At 43.0% G+C, this 20,575-nt stretch overlaps 2 protein-coding genes across 4 annotated transcripts; one reads left to right on the plus strand and one right to left on the minus strand.

The window, feature by feature from the left end:
- Positions 1 to 10,906: 10,906 nt before the first annotated feature.
- On the plus strand, positions 10,907 to 15,462 carry serinc1 (serine incorporator 1). Of its 2 annotated transcripts, none has more exons than XM_023999574.2 (10): positions 10,907 to 11,025; positions 12,017 to 12,179; positions 12,510 to 12,703; positions 12,879 to 12,958; positions 13,064 to 13,201; positions 13,349 to 13,518; positions 13,663 to 13,753; positions 13,859 to 14,003; positions 14,340 to 14,564; positions 14,706 to 15,462. In XM_023999574.2, the coding sequence occupies exons 1-10, from the start codon at positions 10,988 to 10,990 to the stop codon at positions 14,842 to 14,844; spliced, it is 1,383 nt and encodes a 460-aa protein (XP_023855342.1). In that variant the 5' UTR covers positions 10,907 to 10,987; the 3' UTR covers positions 14,845 to 15,462. The 2 variants fall into 2 exon arrangements, with proteins under 2 accessions (XP_023855342.1, XP_023855343.1); XM_023999575.2 differs by having other exon boundaries at positions 10,908 to 11,017; positions 12,018 to 12,179.
- Positions 15,463 to 15,703: 241 nt separating this feature from the next.
- hsf2 (heat shock transcription factor 2) lies at positions 15,704 to 19,579 on the minus strand. Of its 2 annotated transcripts, none has more exons than XM_023999571.2 (11): positions 19,375 to 19,579; positions 18,776 to 18,884; positions 18,560 to 18,687; positions 18,317 to 18,441; positions 18,136 to 18,211; positions 17,908 to 17,969; positions 17,731 to 17,812; positions 17,354 to 17,463; positions 17,005 to 17,262; positions 16,727 to 16,829; positions 15,704 to 16,434 (listed from the first exon to the last, which is right to left on the minus strand). In XM_023999571.2, exons 1-11 carry the CDS (start codon positions 19,465 to 19,467, stop codon positions 16,084 to 16,086), a joined length of 1,497 nt encoding a protein of 498 aa, XP_023855339.1. In that variant the 5' UTR covers positions 19,468 to 19,579; the 3' UTR covers positions 15,704 to 16,083. The 2 variants fall into 2 exon arrangements, with proteins under 2 accessions (XP_023855339.1, XP_023855340.1); XM_023999572.2 differs by lacking the exon at positions 15,704 to 16,434 and adding an exon at positions 16,468 to 16,614.
- Between the last annotated feature and the right edge of the window lie 996 nt (positions 19,580 to 20,575).

Below are 20,575 nucleotides of genomic sequence, written 5' to 3' on the forward strand. Positions count from 1 at the left end.
GAACAATATCCCCGCCACGGTGACATCACACAGACATACTTCGCACGGGAACGCGCAGAGGCCAGTGCGGGTTTAACTTGAGCACGTTTGTTTCGTCCTCTATCACAGTATCTTTGAAGTCTATAATAATGTAATTACGACCCTATATCACCAGTTTGATGGACATTCAGATTGACATATGTTCTGATAAGGAACTGATAATGTAGTATTGGCATTTGCATTGCATCAGTTTGAATTTAACTGTCATGTAATGAGAAACAAAGACTTTGGCCTACTATGTCATTAAAGCAATTCCAGTCATTGCATATTTCTGATGGATAAAGATAGCTTACCAAATGAATGCTTGAATTTCTTACTTGTCTAGTGGTTCATTTATTTGTATAATAAATATGCATCACTGAACACTATGATGAACACATGTATGCCTCCACATTATTGCTCTGTATCCAGAAATAAAATGAGCAATGAGGTTTCCTGTAAATTGTGAAATGTAACGTTAAATTCCAGAGCAGACAGGCAGCCACAGAGAAAATTAGTTTTCCAAGATATAATTGTGCGTATATGCATGGGAGGACAGGGAAAAACACTTTTTCAGCTGGAGAAAACACAGACTAACTGAACGGGGACAATGCCAAACGCAGCACAGTTGTGTGTAATGAACTATATGTATCAGATGCAATTCCATTTCACGAGTTTCAAATTGTTGGGGTCTCTTGTGATGTTGAGATTTGTTATACTTCTTTATGAATTGCATGAATTTCCCCCAGACCTTCCTGTTCTATTACACCATCAGGGATAGGCTATAGTAAGTAGCTTGGAAAGGTAAACCAAACTAACACTTATATAAGTATGCATACTGCATATCTGCAAATGTGATTTCACTTATCACTGCATTCAAACATCAGTATCATATACTGAGAATGTATGAAGACCCTTTGGAGAATTAGGCTGCTTCCAATCAATGCAATGTGTTTTATGTACTGTCTGAACAAGCAGTAGCTGTTGTAAAAGAAAAGCCACTGCTTTGACTTAAATTAAATGTGATTTCAAACCATCTGTCACTCTTCTTACTGTAAAGAGTAGGCCTATGTCAGGCTTTCATCCAAACTAAACAGGTGAAGAATATAATTAGATAAGGGAGGAAATGTATCTTCTAAATCTAACTAAAGCAATTAAAATAGCAACAAGATCAGACTGTGCTCCCCTTCCACAGCCAAAATCAGGGTAGCCTAATATTCAGTAAGGAAAGGCTCAATTATCACCTGAGCAAGGTACCTGGCTGATAAACTGATGCCCATGTGAAACCCACAAGCCAAGGCTCGTGCAAGACTACTTACATACTTACTAATTTACATGTGAAAGCCAAGGTACTCATGAATGACTTCCTAATACTCCATAGCCAGAATATGTGATTATCCAAATTAGCCTAATCTGATATGTTGAAGGTAACAGAGCTACCACATATCTGACTGTGAATTTTAACAGTAGCCCTTTGTACTGTTGCTCACTGCAAAAAGCCACGAATGACTCATTTACATACTTATTTTCCACACATTATCTTTTTTCCCTATCTTAATGTCTCCCACTGCTGAGGCCATTAGTGAATGATTCAGAGCAGCATTTTGTGCTCAGGGGGAATGCAATTGGGATACATTTTTCTTCTCAAATTAAAGTGATGGTGATGGAATCCATGAGAGATTTAAGCGAGTCCATTTGACCCCCTTGATTGATAAATATATTTCTTTCCATTAACATGATTCCAGAATTATCCCTGCTTGTCCCTTTGAAAACAGCCCAGGGTCTATTAATAGAGGTTTCCTAGGGATGACCTTGTTGTGACAAGGAGGTGTCTGAGCTCACTCCTCGCCAGAGCTGTCTGCTGTCTCCAACAGCTGGCCATTTTGGGTAGAGAAAAGCTCTAATGTCTGTCTTGTAGAATGTGTCATGCTCTATAACCCCTTCTAATCTGTTGGGTTCATGCTAAATCATTGCTACTATGGGTTTTTATTGGTTGGATGGGTTGTAGTAGCTATAAGTATAAGGTGAGACACATGGTTGAGCAGGAAATTTGGCATCCACTATTCAAGAAGTGAATGACTTCACTTGAATAGGAAATATACTGAAAAAAAATGTAAATCCAACATGCAACAATTTCAACAATTTCACTGAGTTACAGTTCATATAAGGAAATCAGTCAATTGAAATAAATTCATTAGGCCCTAATTTATGGAGTTCACATGACTGGGCAGGGGCACAGTCATGGGTGAGCCTGGGAGGGCATAGGCCCACCCACTGGGGAGCCAGGCCCACCCACTGGGGAGCCAGGCCGAGCCAATCAGAATAAGTTTCTCCACACTAAAGGGCTTTATTACAGACATAAATACTCCTGTTTCATCAGCTGTCTGGGTGGCTGGTCTCAGATGATCCTGCAGGTGATGAAGCCAGATGTGGAGGTCCTGGGCTGGCATGGTTACACGTGGTCTGTAGTTGCCAAATTCTCTAAAGCAACGTTGGAGATGGCTTATGGTAGAGAAATCAACAATCAATTCTCTGGCAGCAGCTCTGATTCCTGCAGCCATCTGTGGCGTTGTGTTGTGTTATAAAACATTTTAGAGTGGCCTTCTATTTTCCCAGCACAAGGTGCACCTGTGTAATGATAATTCTGTTTAATCACCTTCTTGATATGTAACACCTGTGAGGTGGATAGATTATCTTGGTAAAGGAGAAATGCTCACTAAAAGGGTTGTAAACAAATTTGTGACATTTTAGAGAAATAAGCTTTTTTATGGGTATGGAACATTGCTGGGATCTTTTATTTCAGCTCATGAAACATGGGACCAGCACTTTACATGTTACATTCATATTTTTGTTCAGTATAGAACTATCAACTGACACGGAACAGGTTGAGCCATCCAGCAAAGAGGGAGCTGAATTATAGATACTTCCTTTGTCTGGAGTGAAATTGAATGGAATGTGTGCCAATGACTTTGAATATTTCCACCCCTGGATACTGTTGCCTTCCTTCATTGTGTTACAATGTTCATTCAACAACAATGAGGTCATTGTTTTTAGAACAAACAAACAGAATCAAAGCAAAAAATGTGCCAATTTTCTGAGTATGCTGCATTTATTCACACTTGTGCATGATCACATCTCTGATCACACACACCGGAAATGAGTCATAGATTGAGGTGTTTCCCATGTAAAAGAAACGGGAAAGTCAGTGAGATCGTAAACAGACGATGAGCGGGTAAGAAAAATGGTGTCCCTTGAGAGGGCAAACACAAGATGTACAGTATGTCAGGAGAAGTGCAATATTCTACTAAGGAGATGTACACCTGGAATGCGGAGGGGGAATGGAGGGAAAAAGAGAGACAGAAGAGGTCAAAGAGAGAGAGGGAGGAAGAGGGTGAGCTTGAATTGGTTAAAAATGGTGGGGAAAAAGGGAAATGGTTTGTTAAAGAAGAATGGTTGAAAGTSTAAGCAGAGTGAGCTGTACACTGGATCGAAGACAGGAGGAGAAATGGATTGAGTGAGGGCGAAGTATCAGAGGGGGTAGGTGTGGTGAAGTTCTCAGAGCCAGAGGCTTGCACCAAGGGTCAGGATAAAGATGAGACGTGAAGGTAGGAGTGACATTTTTGGAAAAAGTGTATCCTTGCCTTTTGGCTGATCCATTTGTGGTTTCAGGGTGGGTGAAAAATGAGCTGGGTGCTGTGGAATCGGTGAAGGTTGTTGATAATTGTTTGTGCTTCTGCTGGTCAGAGGAAGCAGGCCATCCGCATTTAAACGAATGGAGACAAGAGACGTGAATTTTTTATTTATTTTTTACTCTCAAGATAAGGGTGCCATTGAAAGGAGTGATTACTGAGGTAGCGGTAAACGTGAAGTTGACAAACTGAAGGAGAAGATTCCAGGTGCTTGTGATGCTTGTCATTTGGTGCGATGCAGACAGGGTGGCGTGAGTGGTGAAACAGAAGAGTCGRTGTCTGTTCTTTTGAGTTTTGATGTTGAGTCTTGGCCTGACAAAGTGATGGTAGAATATATAAGTTATCCCGTGTGTCAAACACATTACGTTGTTACAGGTGTCAAGCTTATGGGCATGTAGCAGCAGTGTGTAGGAGGGAGGTTCCTAGGTGTGAGACGTAAAGAAGGGCATGAGACAAAGGAATGTGTAGCATTGGGGAAAGTAGTGGTATGTGTTAATTGTAGGGGTTCCCATGGTGCTGGGGATCAGAAATGTCTGGAGGAGAGAGGCAGGTTGAGGTTTCCAGGGTTAGAGTAGTGCAGAAGTTGTCATATGCTGAGGCAGTAAAGATAGAAGAGGAAAATGGGTCAAGGGGGAGGGATCCTGAGAGGAGTGGTGTGAGTAGTAGATCTGTACCAGTACAGAGGGATAAGCCAACAAGTGATATATGCTTCAGTAAGATTGGATTTTTAGCGTTTACAACAATGGTTATCAATTGTACTGCAGGGATGGTACATAAGTTGCAGACAAATTAGGTTATGGTAGCAGCTGCAGAGAGGTATTTGGATGTAAAAGACCTGACGTCAGAAGAGTTACAAGGTGTGTTGAGTGGTGGTGTCCCGTCCTTTCTGGCTGTTGCCCTGAGGTAGGACTAGATAGATGTAAATAGTGGAGTAGGGTGGTATGTTTTTAGTGAGCGTAGGATTAGATGGTAGGGTATTTGTTGATTTTTTATTTATATAGAGCACCAGTCAAACGTTTGGACATACCTACTCATTCTAGGGTTTTTCTTTATTTGTATTATTTTCTACATTGTATAATAATAGTGAAGAAATAAAAACTATGAAATAACACATATGGAATTATGTAGTAAGCAAAAAAGTGTTAAACAAATCAAAATATATTTTATATTTGTCACGCCCTGACCGTAGAGAGCTTTTTATGTCTCTATTTTGGTTTGGTCAGGGTGTGATTTGGGTGGGCATTCTATGTTCATTTTCTATGTTTTGTATTTCTTTGTGTTTGGCCGGGTGTGGTTCTCAATCAGAGGCAGCTGTCTATCGTTGTCTCTGATTGAGAATCATACTTAGGTAGCTTTTCATCGGTGGGTAGTTATTTTCTGTTTTGTGTTTCTGCACCTGACAGGACTGTTTCGGTTGTCGTTCATTTTCTTTGTTATTAGTGTTCAGTTGTAATAAAAAGCATGAACACTTACCATGCTGCGCTTTGGTCCGATCCTTCTTCAACAGACGACCGTTACAATATTTGAGATTCTTCAAAGTAGCCATCCTTAGCCTTGATGACAGCTTTGCACACTCTTGGCATTCTCTCAACCAGCTTCATGAGGTAGTCACCTAACATTTTTTTAAACATTTAAGTCATTTAGCAGATCGGCTCTTATCCAGAGCAACTTACAGTTGGTGCATTCACCTTTGATATCCAGTGGAACCCACTTTACAATAGTGCATCTAACTCTTTTAAGGGGGGGGGGGGGGTTAGAAGGATTACTTATTCCTATCCTAGGTATTCCTTAAAGAGGTGGTGTTTCAGGTGTTTCCGGAAGGTGGTGTGACTCCGCTGACCTGGCGTCGTGGGGGAGTTTGTTCCACCATTGGGGTGCCAGAGCAGCGAACAGTTTTGACTGGGCTGAGCGGGAGCTGTACTTCCTCAGAGGTAGGGAGGCGAGCAGGCCAGAGGTGGATGAACGCAGTGCCCTTGTTTGGGTGTAGGGCCTGATCAGAGCCTGAAGGTACGGAGGTGCCGTTCCCCTCACAGCTCCGTAGGCAAGCACCTGGTCTTGTAGCGGATGCGAGCTTCAACTGGAAGCCAGTGGAGAGAGCGAGGAGCGGGGTGACGTGAGAGAACTTGGGAAGGTTGAACACCAGACGGGCTGCGGCGTTCTGGATGAGTTGTAGGGGTTTATGGCACAGGCAGGGAGCCCAGCCAACAGCGAGTTGCAGTAGTCCAGACGGGAGATGACAAGTGCCTGGATTAGGACCTGCGCCGCTTCCTGTGTGAGGCAGGGTCGTACTCTGCGAATGTTGTAGAGCATGACCTACAGGAACGGGTCACCGCCTTGATGTTAGTTGAGAACGACAGCGTGTTGTCCAGGATCACGCCAAGGTTCTTAGCATTCTGGGAGGAGGACACAATGGAGTGTCAACCGTGATGGCGAGATCATGGAACGGACAGTCCTTCACCGGGAGGAAGAGCCTCCGTCTTGCCGAGGTTCAGCTTAGGTGGTGATCCGTCATCCACACTGATATGTCTGCCAGACATGCAGAGATGCGATTCGCCACTGGTTATCAGAAGGGGAAAGAGAGATTAATTGTGTGTCGTCTGCATAGCAATGATAGGAGAGACCATGTGAGGATATGACAGAGCAAGTGACTTGGTGTATAGCGAGATAGGAAGAGGGCCTAGAACAGAGCCCTGGGGGACACCAGTGGTGAGAGCACGTGGTGCGGAGACAGATTCTCGCCACGCCACCTGGTGACGCCCTGTAGGTAGGACGGCAATCCAAGCGTGGGCCGCGCCGGAGATGCCCAACTCGGAGAGGGTGGAGAGGAGGATCTGATGGTTCACTGTATCAAAGGCAGCCGATAGGTCTAGAAGGATGAGAGCAGAGGGAGAGAGTTAGCTTTAGCAGTGCGGAGCGCCTCCGTGACACAGGAAGACGAGTCTCAGTTGAATGACTAGTCTTGAAACCTGACTGATTTGGATCAAGAAGGTCATTCTGAGAGAGATAGCAGAGAGCTGGCCAAGGACGGCACGTTCAAGAGTTTTGGAGAGAAAAGAAAGTGGATACTGGTCTGTAGTTGTTGACATCGGAGGGATCGAGTGTAGGTTTTTTCAGCAGGGGTGCACTCTCGCTCTCTTGAAGGCGGAAGGGACGTAGCCAGCGGTCAAGGATGAGTTGATGATCGAGGTGAGGTAAGGGAGAAGGTCTCCGGAAATGGCCTGGAGAAGAGAGGAGGGGATAGGGTCAAGCGGGCAGGTTGTTGGGCGGCCGCGCCTCACAAGACGCGAGATTTCATCTGGAGAGAGAGGAGAAAAGAGGTCAAAGCACAGGGTAGGCACTGTGAGCAGACCAGCGGTGTCGTTGACTTAGCAAACGAGGATCGGATGTCGTCGACCTTCTTTTCAAAATGGTTGACGGAGTCATCCGCAGAGAGGAAGGAGGAGGGGGGAGGGGGAGGAGATTCAGGAGGGAGGAGAAGGTGCGCAAGAGCTTCCTAGGGTTAGAGGCAGATGCTTGGAATTTAGAGTGGTAGAAAGTGCTTTAGCAGCAGAGACAGAAGAGGAGAATGTAGGAGGAGGGAGTGAAAGGATGCCAGGTCCGCAGGGATGCGAGTTTTCCTCCATTTCGTCGGCTCTGCCTGGAGCCCTGTTCTGTGAGCTCGCAATGAGTCGTCGAGCCACGGAGCAGGAGGGGAGGCCGAGCCGGCCTGGAGGATAGGGGACATAGAGAGTTAAAGGATGCAGAAAGGGAGGAGAGGAGGGTTGAGGAGGCAGAATCAGGAGATAGGTTGGAGAAGGTTTGAGCAGAGGGAAGAGCAGATAGGATGGAAGAGGAGAGAGTAGCGGGGAGAGAGAGCGAAGGTTGGGACGGCGCGATACCATCCGAGTAGGCAATGTGGGAAGTGTTGGATGAGAGCGAGAGGGAAAGGATACAAGGTAGTGGTCGGAGACTTGGAGGGGAGTTGCAATGAGATTGTGGAAGAACAGCATCTAGTAAAGATGAGGTCAAGCGTATTGCCTGCCTTGTGAGTAGGGGGGAGAGGTGAGAGGGTGAGGTCAAAAGAGGAGAGGAGTGGAAAGAAGGAGGCAGAGAGGAATGAGTCAAAGGTAGACGTGGGAGGGTTAAAGTCACCCAGAACTGTGAGAGGTGAGCCATCCTCGGAAAGACTTATCAAGGCGTCAAGCTCATTGATGAACTCTCCAAGGGAACCTGGGGGGCGATAAATGATAATGATGTTAAGCTTGAAAGGGCTGATAACTGTGACAGCATGGAATTCAAAGGAGGCGATAGACAGATGGGTCAGGGGAGAGAGAGAATGTCCACTTGGGAAGATGAGGATCCCAGTGCAACCACCGCTGACCAGAAGCTCTCGGGGTGTGCGAGAACACGTGGGCAGACGAGGAGAGAGCTAAGGAGTAGCAGTGTTATCTGTGGTAATCCATGTTTCCGTCAGTGCCAAAGAAGTCGAGGGACTGGAGGGAAGCATAGGCTGAGGTGAACTCTGCCTTGTTGGCCGCAGATCGGCAGTTCCAGAGGCTGCCGGAGACTGGACTCCACGTGGGTCGTGCGCGCTGGGACCACCAGGTTAGAGGGGCGGCGGCCACGCGGTGGTGAAGCGTTTGTAGGTCTGTGCAGAGAGGGAGAAAGAGGATAGACAGACACATAGTTGACAGGCTACAGAAGAGGCTACGCTAATGCAAAAGGAGATTGGAATGACAAGTGGACTACACTCTCGAATGTTCAGAAAGTTAAGCTTACGTTGCAAAAAAATCTTATTGATAAAATGATAAAGTGCTGCTGGCTGTTGGGTAGGCTAGCTAGCAGTGGCTGCGTTGTGACTTAGTTTGAAAGTGTAGCTGGCTAGGTAGCCTCGGTAACTGGCTCGGTACCTTGACAATTACTCTAAACACCAATTATCTTGGATACAAAGACAGCAAGACAACTATGTAGCTAGCTAACACTACACTAATCAAGTCGTTCGTTGTAATGTAGAAACTAATGTAATAGTTTCTACAGTGCTGCTATTCGGTAGACGGTAGACGTTGGCTAGCTGCTAGCTGCTGGCTAGCTAGCAGTGTTGACTAGGACGAAAATAGCTGACTAGCTAACCTGTAATTACGATAATTACTCTAAAACTAACAATTATCTTTGATACAAAGACGGCTATGTAGCTAGCTAAGATCAGACAAGTCAAACCGTTGTACTGTAATGAAATGTAATACTACCTGCGGAGCGAAATGCGACCACTCGCTCCAACAGTGCTGCTATTCGGAAGGCATTTCAATTAACAGGTGTTCCATGTTAAAATAGAAGGTAGTGTAACGGTTGTCGTCGGAAGGATGAGACCAAGGTGCAGCGTTCTTTGTGTTCCACATAATTTATTAACCAAGTGAAACTTTAGAAAAGACAAAACAATAAAGAATACAACGACCGAACAGCTTCGTTGTGCAAACTACCTGCACACAAACAAAGAATAAGATCCCACACAGAAGGAGGGAAAGGGCTGCCTAAGTATGATCCCCATTCAGAGACAACGATAGACAGCTACCTCTGATTGGGAACCACACTCGGCCAGAAACAAAGAAATAAAGAACATAGAATGCCCACCCAAATCACACCCTGACCAAACCAAAATAGAGACATAAAAAGGCTCTCTAAGGTCAGGGCGTGACAGGTAGGGCTATTTGGTAAAAGACCAAGTCCATATTATGGCAAGAACAGCTGAAATAAGCAAAGAGAAATGACAGTCTATCATTACTTTAAGACATGCAGGTCAGTCAATACGGAAAATGTCAAGAACTTTCAAAGTTTCTTCAAGTGCAGTCGCAAAAACCATCAAGGACTGTGATGAAACTGTCTCTCATGAGGACCACCACATGAGAGGAAGACCCAGAGAAACCTCTCCTAGAGAGGATAAGTTCATTAGAGTTACCCACCTCAAAAGTTGCAGCCCAAATAAATGCTTCACAGAGTTCAAGTAACAGACACATCTCAACATCACCTGTTCAGAGGCGACTGCGTGAATCAGGCCATCATGGTCAAATTGCTGCAAAGAAACTACTACTAAAAGACACCAATAAGAAGAGACTTGCTTGGGACCAGAAACACGAGCAATGGATATTAGATCATTAGAAATCTGCCCTTTGGTCTGATGAGTCCAAATTTGAGATTTTTGGTTCCAACCTCCATGTCTTTGTAAGARGCAGAGTAGGTGAACGGATGGCCTCCGCATGTTTGGTTCCCACCATGAAGCATGGAGGAGGAGGTGTGATGGTGTGGGGGTGCTTTGCTGGTGACACTGTCTGTGATTTATTTAGAATTCAAGGCACACTTAACCAGCATGGCTACCACAGCATTCTGCAGCTGTACGCCATCCCATCTAGTTTGCGCTTAGTGGGACTATCATATGCTTTTTAACAGGACAATGACCCAACAAACCTCCAGGCTGTGTAAGGGCTATTTGACCAAGAAGGAGAGTGATGGAGTGCTGCATCAGATGACCTGGCCTCCACAATCACCCGACCTCAACCCAGTTGACCCATGGTTTGGGATGAGTTGGACCACAGAGTAAAGGAAAAGTAGCCAACAAGTGCTCAGCATATGTGGGAACTCCTTCAAGAATGTTGGAAAATGATTCCAGGTGAAGCTGGTTGAGAGAATGCCAAGTGTGAGCAAAGCTGTCATCAAGGCAAAGGGTGGCTACTTTGAATCATCTAAAATTAAATATATTTTTATTTGTTTAACTCTTTTTTGTTTACTACATGATACCATGGGTTTACTACATGATACCATGGGGCGGCAGGTAGCTTAGTGGTTAGAGCGTTGGACTAGTAACCGAAAGGTTGCAAGATTGAATCCCTGAGCTGACAAGGAAAAATCTGTCGTTCTGCCCCTGAACAAGGCAGTTAACCCACTGTTCCTAGGCTCTCATTGAAAATAAGAATTTGTTCTTAACTGACTTGTCTAGTTAAATAAAGGTAAAAGAAAAATACCATATGTGTAAATTCATCGTTTTTATGTCTTCACTATTATTTTACAATGCAGAAAATAGTCAAATAAGAAAAACCCTTGAATGTGTGTCCACATTTTTGACCGGTACTTTATATTTATTTGTTTTTAAGCAAAGTGTAAGGGAGTTATACTCCAGTCTAGTAGGTGGCGGTAATGCATCATTTATTGGATGCCAACCGCGGTTAAACCTCATTGAAGAAGAAGAGATCGTAAACAGACGAGAAGCATCCATATTTTGTCACGGAGAAGTCGTATTTCAGCAAAACACCATGGGGGCCGTTCTTGGACTGTGCTCCATGGCAAGTTGGSTAAGTATTTTCTTAATTAAAATAAAAGTGGACATCATATCCAGTTATAAAAAACAAAAGGGCCGAATCAACAATCTCTTCTGAGATAGCTTCGCTAGCTCAGTTGCTAACCTACTGTAGCAAATGCGCAACAACAAAGGCAAGCCAGGGTGGTTCCTCCCTGTTCAGCTGTCGGGATTGGCGCATTGCCTTTTTAATGAAATCAATTGGCCTGTGATAATATTTCCAAAACATGAACGCAAATTATTGAAAAGGTATTATTTTATTTGGCAAACAACCGTCATAACTATTTGGGGTTTGACAGTTCGACCCCGACCAGGTTTTATTCAAATTAACGATTGCGCTCTCTCTACCGTCTACGTTTGACATTTTCGATACTACACAGCAATGTAGCCTTATGTGAAAGCTAACTAGATAGTTAGCTTAGCTATCAATGACAAAGTGGCTAACGTTAACTACCGGTACTTGGAAATATTGCAACACCGTCAAAGCAGAGTCAAATGTCAGATAACAGCTACAGCTATGACGTCTCCACTTAACGTTAGCCTAGTAGTGAATTGCGAAATGTGCGTCCTGAAAATAGACTAAGTTCATGTAGAGACAATAACAGGCATAGGTCTGTTTTTTTTCTATTTGGTTATACTAATACTATTCCTGAAACCGTTTAAGCTGAAAGTGTAACGTTAGCTGTTTGGTCTTTCTCTTCCACATTGGTATCCACTTGATTAAGTTTGACACCAGCCATGGCCAGATCTCTATTGTTGGCAGGGATTTGGTTTCCATAATAGTTAGCAACTTGTCAAAAACAACAGTGTTGGTGTTATGTTAACCCTAGGTGGATTGATTAACTTTAATCAATGTTAATCTGTTGGTACCATTATTCTATTTGTTCAACCATTCAGTGGTAGCTAGGCAGATGCATAATTCTGTCACCATCAGTTCAATGCTTGTATTATTAGCTAATTGATTAATAATGTTGTCTTCCCTGTAGATCCCCTGCCTGTGTGGCACTGCCCCCTGCCTGCTGTGCAGATGCTGCCCCAGTGGGAATAACTCCACTGTCACCCGACTTATCTATGCCTTCTTCCTCCTTCTGGGTGTGGGCATCGCATGCATCATGCTAATGCCAGGGATGGAAGAGCAACTCAAGAAGGTACCAAACTATGTTATATGTTTGATGTACAACATGTACACTTGAACCGATGCTCCTGGCACCTACTACCATACCCTGTTCAAAGGCACGTAAATCTTGTCTCGAAGCTTAAAAATCCTTCTTTAATCTGTCTCCTCCCCTTCATGTACACTGATTTGAAGGGGATTTAACAAGTGACCTCTAAGGGATCATAGCTTTAACCTGGATTCACCTGGTCAGTGTGTCATGGAAAGAGCACGTGTTCATAATGTTTTGTGTGCTCAGTGACCTCTAATTCTATCCATTTTTCTATTCACCTGACTAATTACCTGTGCATCTTGGCTCTTGCAGATTCCAGGATTCTGTGATGGGGGGATGGGTACATCAATCCCAGGTGTGGAGGGTCATGTCAACTGTGATGTCTTGGTTGGCTACAAGGCTGTGTACCGTGTCTGCTTCGGCATGGCCATGTTCTTCCTGCTCTTCTCCCTCCTTATGGTCAAGGTCAAGAGTAGCCAGGATCCTAGAGCTGCAGTACACAACGGGTAAAAATGGCACAGCAAGTCTTATTTATTATTATTTATAATCATAATAGGTAATGATGATATCAGTAAGCTTAAAAACTGCAAGGCAGGAAGATAATTAATAAATAAGGGTATCTGTTTATAAGGAAGTTAAAAGAAAAGGTCAGACAGTTAAAATACTTATGCTTTCTTTTAGGTTTTGGTTCTTCAAGTTTGCTGCTGCGACTGCCATTACCACCGGTGCATTTTTCATTCCAGAGGGTGCCTTCACAACTGGTAACGCCCCTTTTCATTCGAATATATTTTTCTGTCTCATGGAAATATTAGCAGATCCTGCAGCTCTTTTGAAAGTAGTTCACACATTGCCCTTCTCTCCCATAGTTTGGTTCTACATAGGAATGGCTGGAGCTTTTTGCTTCATCCTGATCCAGCTGGTCCTGCTGATTGACTTTGCCCACTCCTGGAATGAGTCCTGGGTGGAGAAAATGGAGGAGGGCAACTCTCGCTGCTGGTATGCAGGTATGGGACTCGATGTGAGCTTCTCTTTGAGAATACCTTGTGGAAATGGTGACGGGTTGAGTTAAAGCAGTCTTCAGCGTCTACTCTCCTCTAACCTCTGTCCCCATTGTCCAGAAATAACCATCAAGTGTCATTCCTCCCTTGCAGCTCTGCTGTCTGCTACAACCATCAACTACATCCTGTCCCTTGTGTCTCTGGTCATGTTCTACGTCTACTACACCCACACTGACGGCTGCACTGAGAACAAGGCCTTCATCACTGTCAACATGCTGCTGTGTGTGGGAGCCTCAGTCATGTCCATCCTGCCACAGATTCAGGTAAGGAAGTGCATTGGACCAGCATGTCACCTACACTCCATGTTGTATCCCTAAAACCTTCATGATGTTATATAATAAACATGTCATTATAATATGGTCTAAGACATTTACACATCTGTGTTATCTCACCCCTTTTCTCAACAGGAGTCCCAGCCAAGGTCCGGGTTGCTGCAGTCTTCCATTGTGACTCTGTACACCATGTATCTCACCTGGTCTGCCATGACCAATGAGCCAGGTGAGGATTTTAATGAGCCAGTGTCTCCCTTTTCAATACACCAATCAGTGGCTAGCTCTTCATCAAGACAACTTGAGTGAATGTATTGGTTTTTGCCATCCACAGACAGGAAATGCAACCCAAGCTTGCTGGGTATCATTGGCCTCAACAACACCACCCCAGCTGGCAAGGACCATCCTGTTGTTCAGTGGTGGGATGCCCAGGGCATTGTGGGGCTGGTCCTGTTCCTGATGTGTGTTCTATACTCAAGGTAGAAAACAGGTTAAACTGTAACTGTCTGCAGTTTCCTATAAGAAGGAACTGCTAATGTTATTTTATCATCAGGTAGCCTAGTGGTTAGAGCGTTGGACTAGTAACCGAAAGGTTGCAAGATCGAATCCCCTAGCTGACAAGGTAAAAATATGTTGTTCTGCCCCTGAACAAGGCAGTTAACCCACTGTTCCTAGGCTGTCATTGAAAACAAGAATTTGTTCTTAACTGACTTGCCTAGTTAAATAAAGGTAAAATATATATATATWTTTTTTTACCAGCTTCGTGTAGTTGCCATTGACCGTAACAATAACAAGTTATCCATTCATTCCTCTAGCGTCCGCAACTCCTCCAACACCCAAGTGAACAAACTGACTCTGACCAGTGACGAGTCTGCACTGATCGAGGATGGCCCCCACCCTGAGAACTTTGACGTGGAAGATGGCGAGAACCGGGCCGTGGACAACGAGAAGGACGGAGTCACCTACAGCTACTCCTTCTTCCACTTCATGCTCTTCCTGGCCTCCCTCTACATCATGATGACCCTCACCAACTGGTACAGGTGTGTATCTCTCACTCTCCCTGGTTGATCTGGTCTTATACATGAGAATTAGGCAATAATGAGTCTGCTGCTTAAGTATTGAATATTGTGAACATATACACAGGTCACTCATTTTAAAAGGTCTGTTTTTGATTTCCCCAGCCCCGACTCCAGCTATGAGACAATGACCAGCAAGTGGCCCTCTGTGTGGGTTAAGATCTCCTCCAGCTGGATCTGCATTGCRRTGTATGTGTGGACCCTGGCTGCCCCACTGGTCCTGGTCAATCGAGACTTTGACTGATGAGCTAAAGAATTAGAGGGGGGGCGCAATCATTTGCTCATGATCGTGACTATTCAAAATTGTATAAGGTGAACAAGCTGTGTGTATTCCCCGTGGATAACCCACCCACCCTTTTTGTTTTTAACAAACGGCATGCATGCAAGTATTGAGTACATGTGTTATCCACTGTTTTTATCCTATTGTACAATTTAAAGAATGAAGATTACTTTTGCAGAGTTGGGGTTGTAAAGGTTGCTGGGGCTTGGGGAGATGGTCAGTTAAAGAAGGGAGGACTGTTCCTCAACTGTAATCGGTTCTGGATAGGACATTCAGAAAGAACTTAATTTGTTACAAAATGGGTAAGACTGCTTTGTTTATGCTACACTTTCCTTCACTTTAAGTTAGGCATATGTAGAGGAAATGCAGGGTTCCAGATATTAGCTAACATTGTTATCCTAGGTTCATTTCCATCAGTGAGCATGATATTATAGGCTAATCTACCATCATGTAAATCTTAATGTTGCTGTGGTTTCCTTTTCAGAATATCCYCCCCGATTGCTAACCTGCAGCTTTACCTTTTGAGCAACTTGCACATCTTGTAATAGGTCAAATAAGACCTTCAGTTTTATGTACCTTGTGTGAACTAGTGCAAATCATAAGTATCTTCTAAAGATAAAATACTGATGTGGATAAGTTATTTTGTAGATGCGTTAGCATAATTTAAGGTGTATTAAGTGTTTCTAGCAGACAAGATACATGTCAGAAAATGTCAACTCCCATTTCGCCAGGATAGTTTTTGCCTTTCGATATGTATTAAACTGCATTATAACCTAAGGCAAACCATGCTTTTTCTTGAATTTTGCCCCTTCATTATACTGCATTCAGAATGAAAATACACTTTATTTGAATGTCATTGTGAAGCTTAACAGTGAATCTCACAGGATAGGCAAAATCAGACACCTTATGATACACACCAGACTGCAGTATTTGAAATGCTGAGCACTGTAGTTCTAGGACAAGGAAATATGCAGGCACTTGTTTTTTTCATTTAAAGATTGATGTGATCATTAACCTATCAATAATACAGTGAAACAAAATTGCAGCCTTTTTTTAATCAGGGTTTACCTTCAACTGCTAGTGGAAATAGTGGAGAAACCATATCAACAGCTACATTATGGAATGTCTTACTTTTGACCTAAATGTACCAAAAGATACAAGGAAATAAATACAGTAAATCATTGCGTTTTTTCTGTAACTTGGTTAAATCTCCAGCTGTGTCGAGTCAGTGGCGCTCCCTTCTGGATTGAGTTCACACAGGTAGAAAAGCGTGGTCTCTGCCTCAGTCAGGGGCTCTAGGCGGATCAGGGAGCTCCGTGGAGGCTCCTCATCTGGCTCCAGGAGGTCTGTGGGTACCTCAGTGCTGGGCTGCAGCAGGCTGTCTCCCAGTTCTGTGGCTATGCTGCTGTCTGGCTCTGGGGCCAAAGGGGTGCAGCCATCCAGGAAGGCCAGCAGAGGGCAGGACGTGTACTGGACCAGCTGCTTGTCTGCAGAGACACCAGACTTGCCTCCTTTGGATAGCAGCCCTGCATTTCCTTTGGAACCACCACTCTCCTAAAGATTACATAATTGAGTGAAATTAATTCAGACAGGAAGGCTTGACGTTGAGTAAAGAGAGGGGAAGCAGGTAAACAGCCTCACTATCGACTTGTGTATTGCCTGTTTGACAGGACTCACTTAAGCTGTGCAGATGCTGAAATCTTGCAAGTTCACAGGGCAATTTGAACTGAAAAACTGAAGAGGAATCATAGAACTGAGTAAAAGTAACATTTTGTATGAAATGTCATTAACATAAACATCTGTGGCCTATCAACTTCCCGGTTACATTTAAAAATGAAAAGCATACCTCTAAAATATCTGGATCAATGCTGAACTGCTTCCCGTACAACATAGCCTGAAAGTCTTCCAAACTGCAGTCAATGCTGTCCAAGTAGTCCATTAGCTCAACCCTGTTAAAACATATGGATGCTTCTTATTAACTGTAAGCTGAAACAAATTCCATAGGCCTATATATCCTTAGTAATGCAAAAATGCTATCCAGTAATATGGGACATATTGTGAGAGCCTTTTCAAGTTCTTCAGGAACTACGGACCACGAAGGTAAAGGAAGTCAAGTCCACTTACTTTCCGAGGAGGTTGATATTCTGAGAAATAGCTCCACTCTCATTGAGGATTGAGTCCATCATCTTCATGGGATCCTCCAGGCTCAAGCCTGATGGTTTGTTGAGTTGCAAGACGCTGCTGGTTGGAAGGCTATCATATGTGCTTATGGTGGTCTCTTCTGGTTCGAATACCAAAGAGTTGGTCTGGCCTGGATTGTCAGCGCCATCTGTCTGTGACACAGTATTGCTGTCGAAGATCTCAACAATTTCTACATCCCCCCTAAGAATGAAGGAGAGGTGAACGAACAGGCATGAGGATAGATGGCACAGACGGAAATATACATGAAACAAAAATGTAGATGTTGACTTACGATTGATCCATTATTGAGGGGCCCTCTGTGATTTCTGTATCGTCGTCAGTTACGTCACAGATGACAACATCATCAGTAAGATCAGCGTTCTTCAAACCACTGACAGAGGGCTGGGAGAGGGCTCAGAATATACATTTTTAGAATGCTTTTCATTGAAATAACATTATAAACTCATATTGGAAAATTCCCCCCTGTCAAGTTTCATTGACTCACAATTTAAGCAATTTTCCTGGGCAATGATCCTGCCTTAATCTTGTCAAGAAAAAAAGATATAGCTAGTGTATTTGCTAGTATCATTAGTGTGATGTCTGAATGGATGGACATCCCCATGTATACCTTACATAAGGAGGTAAATCCCTTCAGACCTCTACACATACTTTGTTGTGCTCCAGAGGAGGTTCATCGTAGATTTCATGGATGTATTTAGGCTTCTTTCCATTGTTGTTCAGTAGAATAGGTCTGAAAAATGGTGATCGAGAAGTAAAATGTATTAATAATGTTTCATAATCGATGATGTCATTCGGTGGAAGAATTGTTATACTATGAAGGCTTACCGTTTGCGTTTTAAACCCATAATCCGGTTCTTCTGTACGAATGTGACAATGAATTGTATCAACTGCAATGAACAAAGACCACAACAAGCAAAGTTAGATTAAACTTRTATAGCCTTAAGGCCAATTATGCATTCAATGGTTAAGCTGTTTTATTGTGAGAAAATTGTTTCCAATTCAATTTCCACTGAATATGTGAAGTAATTTGGGGTGAAGAACGTTTTACTGCACCTTCTTAATGATTTGCTGCTGTTGGGAGTGCTTCTGTCTCAGGTCTGATATTTCCCTCCATAGACCTTCATTATCTCTGTAAAAAGAAATTCAAGCATCAGCATAGTATCATCTCCAAACCAACATATCACTACTAATTTTATACCCCCATTTAATTGCCAGGGCATGGTAGTTTGCATACCTTTTCAATGTGTTGAGTCGGGAATCAATGCTTTCTTGTTTTCCATGAACATTCTGAACACTGGCCAAAATATTGGACAGGTCTTCCTGTTTGATCTTAGTATCCTCTGGTCTTGCATTAGAAACCTGAAAAAAAAAAAATATGCCCATCACACAATGTCTACCTTATTCAGTTTGACCACTTACTGATATAGGTAATTTATGTGTTTACCATTATATGTTTGTTTCCCTATGATGGTCTCACCTTTCTTTTGATGTTTTCCAGCAAGTCATCCTGCCCATGTTTAAAGTAAGGATGCTGGAATTCAACTGGTCCATCACGCTCTTGCTTCACTATGCCTGTGTCAATGTGCATCACTTTGCGAAATCCATCTGCAGAGAGACCACCCATTAGACAGCTGCACAGGGGGCATTCCACTAGAACAGCTGAGCAGCTATGTTTATAGAATAGCTGACTTACACATATTTAGCTGTCTGACAAAGCTGGCCATGTTGTTGTGTTTGAAGAACTTGGGAAGGATCTCCTTGGCAAATCGCTGTTCGTTCATGACGAGGAAACTGTTACCCTCCTAGAAAACAAAACATTATTATAGTTATGAGACTGCAATGTCAACAACTACTTCCACTAAAGGGAATGTATTTGTGCTACATTTCAGGAACTAAACAGTGTATGGACTTTCTTGCCTGACGGAATGCTTATTGATGTGCTCTTATAAGGACACTAGCCAACATTCAAACCGATATTTCAAATAACACTAGCTAGCTATAACGTTAGCTTCTGGGGGGAGGGTTGTAGCGGAGGCTACTGTGCAAGCTTTAGCAAACACGGACAACAATAGCAAATTCTTTGACATCAGTAGCAAAACAAAATTATGCTTCTTGAAGCCTACCAGTGACACCTGCATTTAAGACTAGGAAGAAATACTATAACTCGGTCTATGAGGCAACAGGTGATACATCGCTAACGTTAGCTGGCTAACTCGTTCGTTTCACACCCTGCAGTGCTAGCGCTTACTCGCTAGCTAGCTCTGATACGCTCAGCGGGGCAATTTAATTTACCTGACTCCAACAAATAAATTCATTCGTATCAGAATCCTCCACAAGAGTCCAAAGCTTGGTGAGGAAAGCTGGAACATTTGAGTTTTGTTTCATTTTGCAAACTGAAGGTGGAAAGATGCCTTTTTGGGATGAAAAAAGCAAGTCGCTGAGAAGAAAATAACGTCGTAAACATGCACACAACTTCCTGTTTGAAGAGCAGAAGCTGATTGGTTGAATGTTGATTTACGTAACTTGTATCACGTGTAACGTAGAAGCATGGCTCAATTAGCAATCTGCAAATTATTGCTGAAATATGTTACCAATTTTTTTTCTGTGAAATGCTTTCAGGTAACTGGAAATGTTTTCACATATATATTGATAGCTCTCGAGTCAGCTGGCATGAGAGGATGCTCATAACTAGGTAACCGTACGTACCTAGGTTTGTTTACGTTCGATTGATGAGTCATTATATCTATTGCCACTAGGTGTCAGCCTTAGATTATGTAAATTCCAGCCTAATGTGAATAATGGCACCGTAGTCCTTAGGATAACCTTGTCACCACTCAAATTTAGTCACTACAGGTAGGATGTAATATTTTTAGGATAGTTTTCTACTTCAGATATTTCTCAAATTTCTGCTCCTATGTGTTAGTTTTCATCTTACAGTTAGCTTTCATTCACCTATTTACTGCATAAGGGTCTAACACAAATACAAGTATAACAATTATCAAAGTACTGAAGTGAAATGAAGGTTACATTTTTAATTGATCTGAATCATTCATTACATTTCTGTAATATCTGTAATATTTGCAATGTTCAGGACAAATGTCCTGAAAAGAATGGAAAGGAAAAAACGATTTGCTTTTATAGCCATCTCGGTGGAAAAAGCCACAAAAGATAGTTTAGGGGTTAAGTAAAACCGTTTCCCCCCACAGGTTGAGAGGACTACTGTTGACTACCTACCAGCTAGAGTTGGTTGGCCGTAACTGCCTGCTTTGTGAAACAGATAAGTAAGGATGTAATTTATTCCCAATAGAGGGCATTTCTCATTTGACATTAAAAGTACACTATTGTGATCTAGGTAACTTTTCATTCGATTGGTATATTTTGCATTCTTCAAAGGGATTCATGCAAATGTTTAAGAATCACCAAACACTGCACAAGAAGAACATTTAATGATATTATACTGTATTTATCAAACACACATACATACACTTAATTT

The sequence above is a fragment of the Salvelinus sp. IW2-2015 genome, linkage group LG14, assembly GCF_002910315.2.
Source record: "Salvelinus sp. IW2-2015 linkage group LG14, ASM291031v2, whole genome shotgun sequence".
Taxonomy (NCBI): Eukaryota; Metazoa; Chordata; class Actinopteri; order Salmoniformes; family Salmonidae; genus Salvelinus; species Salvelinus sp. IW2-2015.